This window comes from Entelurus aequoreus, linkage group LG15, assembly GCF_033978785.1.
Source record: "Entelurus aequoreus isolate RoL-2023_Sb linkage group LG15, RoL_Eaeq_v1.1, whole genome shotgun sequence".
In the NCBI taxonomy this organism is placed as follows: Eukaryota; Metazoa; Chordata; class Actinopteri; order Syngnathiformes; family Syngnathidae; genus Entelurus; species Entelurus aequoreus.
The window spans coordinates 40,961,579-40,969,078 of record NC_084745.1 but is presented as its reverse complement, the minus strand read 5'-3'; the positions used below and the strand labels follow the sequence as shown (position 1 = coordinate 40,969,078).

The 7,500-nt window shown below is 41.7% G+C and overlaps 1 protein-coding gene across 4 annotated transcripts in view; it reads right to left on the bottom strand.

Annotated features, from left to right (window-relative positions):
- LOC133630153 (microtubule-associated protein 4) overlaps nucleotides 1-7,500 on the bottom strand; it is a 240,221-nt gene that overhangs the window by 81,712 nt on the left and 151,009 nt on the right. For all 4 annotated transcript variants that reach the window (XM_062021524.1, XM_062021525.1, XM_062021527.1 and 1 more), the window contains one exon: nucleotides 529-1,830. In XM_062021524.1, the coding sequence (XP_061877508.1) occupies nucleotides 529-1,830 (1,302 nt within the window). The remainder of the gene's footprint in view (nucleotides 1-528; nucleotides 1,831-7,500) is intronic.

Below are 7,500 nucleotides of genomic sequence, written 5' to 3'. Positions count from 1 at the left end.
CGTAACCCAAAAAAAAGTTTTCCTGGAAAAACGTTTTGCAGCTAAAAAACTATTTGGAACAAAAACATTTTTTTGTAAACCCCCAAAATGATGTGCAATCATAAAAACAATTAACCCCAAAAAAATATTTAACAAAAAACGATTTGTAACCCAAACAAATAACGGTTTTTCAACCAAAAATTATTTGCAACTAAAAAAAACTGATATGTATCCAAAAAAAGATGTTTAACAGAAAAAACGATTTGTACCCCCAAAAAATGTATAACCCCCAAAAAATATTTATAACCACAAATAATAATTGCAACAATAAGAAACCAATTATAAACAAAAAACGATTTGCAACTAAAAAGAGATTTGTAAACAAACAAAAACAAAACTATTTTAAACAAACAAAAACTAATTGCAAACAAAACTTCAGTTTTTTGTTTGAATATATAATTTTCATTTGAAAATTGTTTCTTTGTAATCCCACATTTCTGTTGGTTGCGTGAAAAGACGGACATTTTGTCTCCATAATCCCCAACCAACCTTGGATGGCGGGGGCGACCACAGTTGGTTGTTCCAAAGAATCAGCAAAACTGGGGAAGAAAGGCTTGGCTGCAGGATTAAGAGCAGATCCAGGAGGTCCGAGAGGGCTGGCCGATGGGGAAGAAGCTGGGCTGATACCTGCACACTCTGCTGGCGGGAACTGGTTCGCGTCTGCTGATGTCGGACTTTGAAGAGGAGAAGAACGTGACTTCTTGGATTGTTTTAGGTCATGTTTGTGATCCTTGCTTTTGGATTGTTGTGCTGTGGTTTTAGGGGAGCGCAGGGGGGCGGGGCTTGGGGTGTCGAAGGCCAGGCTTGGACGTTGAGCGCTCGTGTCGCTGAAATCGAACAGCTCGTTATTGCTGCTCACTTGCGAGTTGTTCAGCAGCCATGAAGCGTCTGACGGGGACAGGGGCGGGGCCGACGCCAACACCGCACCTTCTACGGAAAGGCTGGCGCTCGGCTGCGGAGAAGGACTAAAAGCAGACGTATCCGTGGCTGGTATACGAGGCTCCTGAAAAAAACTGCTGCTGTCAAACATCCCGCTGTCAACCATGTCCACATCTTTAACATCGATCAGCAGATTGAAGGATTCATCTGGACTTTGAGGCCCGGCTAAGGAGCCTGCAGGTCCAGGACAGGTGGAGGAGGGCATGGTGAACGGAGCTGCCGTGGCTTTCAGCTCGCTGTTCAGCACAAGTGGACTGATGGAAACACTCTCAGGAGACAACAGATCGTGAGATAAAGGAGCGGGAATCAAACCTTCCTCTGTGAAGATCTCCTTCTTCCAGGAGGTCTGCATGGGGTCAGGAAATGAAATGTCAATCAGAGCTGAACCTCCAAGATCCTTCATCACGTCCTGTGTGATTCTAGTATCCATTTGTTCAGGATTCACTTCCCACTCTTCTGGAATCTTCTTCCTGCTTTTCCCCTTCTTACCCCGCCCTCCACTCTTCCAAATCTGCTCTTCCCACACACCATCTCCACTTTTCTGCTGAGGGGGCAGTTGCGCCGAGGCGGCGTTTTCTCCCTGGGACTGCACCTCAAAGTGTTCGTGAGAGCCCTCGTCTTTTTGTCGCCTTTTCTTCTTCTTCTTCTGTTTTCTGTCCGACTCCTCTCCGTCCCGTTCGTCGGCCGCGGCGTAGGCGGCGCTTTCCCTGCCGGGCCAGGTCTCCGGGGGAGTGTCGGGGGTCATGGCGAGACTGTTGGCGTGGCGATTTATCACAGAGGTCACGCTGGGGGTGAAAGGAAGTTCGGGCGAAAGGCAGCCAGTCGGGTCTGGCCAGCAGTCACCTAAAGCACCTTGAGTTTGAAAGGTAAGGCTTGTTAGGGTGAATTTTTCAAAATGTTCATTTTAGACTTGCATCAATCATGACTTTATCCAACAATGATGTCTTCATGAGGGGTGTCCTGATCCCATATTAGCAAAAAACAAGATGAAATGTCCAACTTGTGCAAAGCTGGACAAGCCAGTTAACACCTTAAATGTCCTCCAATAAACACACAAGGTTGGTCTTTTCTTGTAATTTAGTCAAGTCTTTTAAAAAAGGTGGTAGGAGCTAGCAGCTACACAACAGCTAAGCACACAATAGCACACAAGCTAGACGCAAGTAAAAACAATTGAACAATACTGCAATCTAAAACAGCACATTTGTCAATACAAACAAAGTCTCCAAGGCAGAAGCGTATTAGAAAGTATCCAGTAACAAACGGGTCCGCATCACTCAACTTACTGTGCCGTGAGCTTAACTTCACGCATTACTGTGCCCACAGGTCGCCAAAAACAATTACCACTACACTTCAACTTAAAGACAGCAACACTCCATCCCAGATGGTTAATAATAATAATAAAAATAATAATAATCTGAATGCTTCTGTATATATGTATATTAGGGGTGTAACGGTACGTGTATTTGTATTGAACCGTTTCGGTACGGGGGTTTCGGTTCGGTTCGGAGGTGTACCGAACGAGTTTCCACACGGACATATTAAAGGCCTACTGAAACCCACTACTACCGACCACTCAGTCTGATAGTTTATATATCAATGATGAAATCTTAACATTGCAACACATGCCAATACGGCCGGGTTAACTTATAAAGTGCAATTTTAAATTCCTCGCTAAACTTCCGGTTGAAAACGTCTATGTATGATGACGTATGCGCGTGACGTCAATAGTTAAACGGAAGTATTCGGACACCATTGAATCCAATACAAAAAAATTCTGTTTTCATCTCATAATTCCACAGTATTCTGGACATCTGTGTTGGTGAATCTTTTTCAATTTGTTTAATGAACAATGAAGACTGCAAAGAAGAAAGTTATAGGTGGGATCGGTGTATTAGCGGCTGGCTGCAGCAGCACAACCAGGAGGACTTTGACTTGGATAGCAGACGCGCTATCCGACGCTAGCCGCCGACCGCACGGATGATCGGGTGAAGTCCTTCGTCGATCGCTGGAACGCAGGTGAGCACAGGTGTTGATGAGCAGATGAGGGCTGGCGTAGGTGGATAGCTAATGTTTTTATCATAGCTCAGTGAGGTTCCGTTGCTAAGTTAGCTTCAATGGCATCGTTAGCAACAGCATTGTTAAGCTTTGCCAAGCTGGAAAGCATTAACCGTGTATTTACAGGTCCATGGTTTAATAGTATTGTTGATTTTCTGTCTATCCTTCCAGTCAGGGACTTATTTCTTTTGTTTCTATCTGCATTTAAGCGCGATGCTATCACGTTAGCTCCGTAGCTAAAGAGCTTCGCTGATGTATTGTCGTGGAGATAAAAGTCACTGTGAATGTCCATTTCGCGTTCTCGACTCTCATTTTCAAGAGGATATAGTATCCGAGGTGGTTTAAAATACAAATCTGTGATCCACAATAGAAAAAGGAGAAAGTGTGGAATCCAATGAACCCTTGTACATAAGTTACGGTCAGAGCGAAAAAACATACGTCCTGCACTGCACTCTAGTCCTTCACTCTCACGTTCCTCATCCACGAATCTTTCATCCTTGCTCAAATTAATGGGGTAATCGTCGCTTTCTCGGTCCGAATCGCTCTCGCTGCTGGTGTAAACAATGGGGAAATGTGAGGAGTCCTTCAGCCTGTGACGTCACGCTACTTCCGGTACAGGCAAGGCTTTTTTTATCAGCGATCAAAAGTTGCGAACTTTATCGTCGATGTTCTCTACTAAATCCTTTCAGCAAAAATAAGGCAATATCGCGAAATTATCAAGTATGACACATAGAATGGATCTGCTATCCCCGTTTAAATAAAAAAAAATCATTTCAGTCGGCCTTTAAGTAGCATACCACACGTTGTGTAAACAATGCACACAGAGGCACAACACACGGCATGCTAGCAGCTAACGGTCTACGATAGACTGACCATACGTCCTCTTGTCACCGGACATGTCCTCTTTTGCGGGGCATTCCGGGCGGGGTTTCGTAAATGCCTCAAACGTCCGGCACTTTGAGTTAGGGTTGCGTGTATTTTCAATGTACGTTCAGGGTTAAGAAGGGGTTAAAAACAAAACAAATTGTGCGCGCAGCATTTGTGAGGGAAGGGCAGAGACAGAGAAAGCGAGAGAGTTATGATAAACGCGCATGCGTCGGCAGGCTCTGCTTTTTATCCATAGATTTATCAGATTTTATTTTTTATTATCTATAGCAGGGGTGTCAAAAGTGTGCCCCGGAGGCCATTTGCGGCCCACAGCTAATGTTTTAAAGGCTCACGGCACATTCTAAAAATACTATTAAAATAAACAAAAACATAACAAAAGTGAAATAAAAAAGCTTAAAGGTTAAATGTAATTTAGAAAAAGTTGCAATGTTGACTAATAAAACAAAGCTGTTTTTTTTTCTTTCAAACTGTCATTGCTCAAAACATAATATTGAATCAAAATCAATGTTATTATGAATTATTGACCTATCCAAGGTTCCGATTACTTCCCATCAAATATTCCACTAAGAAAAATATTTTTGGTGGAAGATTTTGCAAATTTGGTAAATAAATAACCAAAACAATTATATTTTGTTGTTTTCTTACTGTATCGAAAAATGAACCGAACCGTGACCTCTAAACCGGGGTACGTACCGAACCGAAATTTTTGTGTACCGTTACACCCCTAATGTATATAGTATAATATTTAATATTTAAACAACACATTCAGAACATTCTGGACCGTGCACCTAACATCCTTTTGCACTACCGTAATTTCCGGGCTATAAGCCGCTACTTTTTCCCCTCGTTCTGGTCCCTGCGGCTTATACAAGGGTGCGGCTTATTTACGGCCTGTTCTTCTCCGACACGACGAAGAGGATTTCGGTGGTTTTAGTACGCAGGAGGAAGACGATGACACAATGATTAAAGACTGACTTTTCATATACCGGTAGGCTGGTTATTTTGATAACGTACAGGCGAGCACTTTGTATTACTTTGCACCGTTGTATTATTTGTACTCTGCACGAATGCTGTTCGCCATGTCAATGATGTGAAAGTTTGATTGAATGATTGAAAGATTTATTGTTAATAAATGGGACGCTTTGCGTTCCAAAACAGTCATCTCTGTCCCGACAATCCCCTCCGTGGTAGCAGGAACCCCTATATACTACGGTAATTACACATCAAAACCCTGCGGCTTATAGTCGGGTGCGGCTTATATATGGAGCAATCTGTATTTTCCCCTAAATTTAGCTGGTGCGGCTTATAGTCCGGAAATTACGGTATTTATCTTTTCTTTCCTTCCTATGTTTTGCATATTTGTAGACTGTCGCACTGATACTGGAGTTGCTTTTAACCTCATTGTACCTGTGTATAGTGACAATAAAAGGCATTCTATTCTATTATATAAATAAGTTAGTGTTTTCATTGTTTGACTAATTTCACTTGATCAAACCTGTTCTCACATTGCATACTACAAAATAATAATTGTGTGCTGATATCGTATTAGATCAATATCGGTATCGATATAGAGGTAAAAAAAAAACAACGTTGTATCGGGACACCCCTAGTTTTCACATCATAAACAGAATGATGAACTAAAGAAAAACAACACACAGACATGCAGAAACAGTGGAACATGTTCACAACCCGTCTATGTAGTCCATCTCCTGAAGTCCTGGTCCACCTTAATCCTGAAAGGAAGTGATGGGTCAAACTGTACTGAACTGTCGATCCATTATGAAAAACAAGGAGTGATACTGTGTCCCTTGATGTGTGTATTACTTTAAGAACAAAAACATGTGACAGATACACCTGCTGTGTAGTTTTACTGTGACACACCAAAACAGGAAGCCCTTCTTTCGGCTCACAAGTGACAGCTCGTACTAGGAGGAGGAGGAGTGGCGTGTAGAGTTTGACCCCAGTTTATGTCTCCATCAATGATCTAAATGAAATTTAAAGTGTAGCCTTTTGATGTTAAAGCACCAAATAAGGTAAACTGTTTTCTTTACCTTGAAGAAACACGTTTATTTACCGTATTTTTCAGAGTATAAGTCGCTCCGGAGTATAAGTCGCACCGGCCGAAAATGCATAATAAAGAAGGAAAAAAACATATATAAGTCGCATTTGTTGGGGAAATGTATTTGATAAAACCCAACACCAAGAATAGACATTTGAAAGGCAATTTAAAATAAATAAAGAATAGTGAACAACAGGCTGAATAAGTGTACGTTATATGACGCATAAATAACCAACTGAGAACGTGCCTGGTATGTTAACGTAACATATTATGGTAAGAGTCATTCAAATAACTATAACATATAGAACATGCTATACGTTTACCAAACAATCTGTCACTCCTAATCGCTAAATCCCATGAAATCTTATACGTCTAGTCTCTTACGTGAATGAGCTAAATAATATTATTTGATATTTTACGGTAATGTGTTAATAATTTCACACATAAGTCGCTTCTGAGTATAAGTCACACCAAACTATAAAAAAAACTGTGACTTATAGTCCGAAAAATACGGTACTTGTACAAACCCCGTTTCCATATGAGTTGGGAAATTGTGTTAGATGTAAATATAAACGGAATACAATGATTTGCAAATAATTTTCAAACCATATTCAGTTGAATATGCTACAAAGACAACATATTTGATGTTCAAACTGATAAACTTTTTTTTTTGTGCAAATAATCATTAACTTCAGAATTTGATGCCAGCAACACGTGACAAAGAAGTTGGGAAAGGTGGCAATAAATACTGATAAAGTTGAGGAATGCTCGTCAAACACTTATTTGGAACATCCCACAGGTGAACAGGCAAATTGGGAACAGGTGGGTGCCATGATTCGGTATAAAAGTAGATTCCATGAAATGCTCAGTCATTCACAAACAAGGATGGGGCGAGGGTCACCACTTTGACCTTTCTCAACCAGCTATTGCAAGGAATTTAGGGATTTCACCATCTACGGTCCGTAATATCATCAAAGGGTTCAGAAAATCTGGAGAAATCACTGCACGTAAGCAGCTAAGCCCGTGACCTTCGATCCCTCAGGCTGTACTGCATCAACAAGCGACATCAGCATGTAAAGGATATCACCACATGGGCTCAGGAACACTTCAGAAACCCACTGTCAGTAACTAGAGTTGGTCGCTCCATCTGTAAGTGCAAGTTAAAACTCTCCTATGCAAGGCGAAACCGTTTATCAACAACACCCAGAAACGCCGTCGGCTTCGCTGGGCCTGAGCTCATCTTAGATGGACTGATACAAAGTGTAAAAGTGTTCTGTGGTCTGACGAGTCCACATTTCAAATTGTTTTTGGAAACTGTGGACGTCGTGTCCTCCGGACCAAAGAGGAAAAGAACCATCCGGATTGTTATAGGCGCAAAGTTGAAAAGCCAGCATCTGTGATAGTATGGGGGTGTATTAGTGCCCAAGACATGGGTAATTTACACATCTGTGAAGGCGCCATTAATGCTGAAAGGTACATACAGGTTTTGGAGCAACATATGTTGCCATCCAAGCAACGTT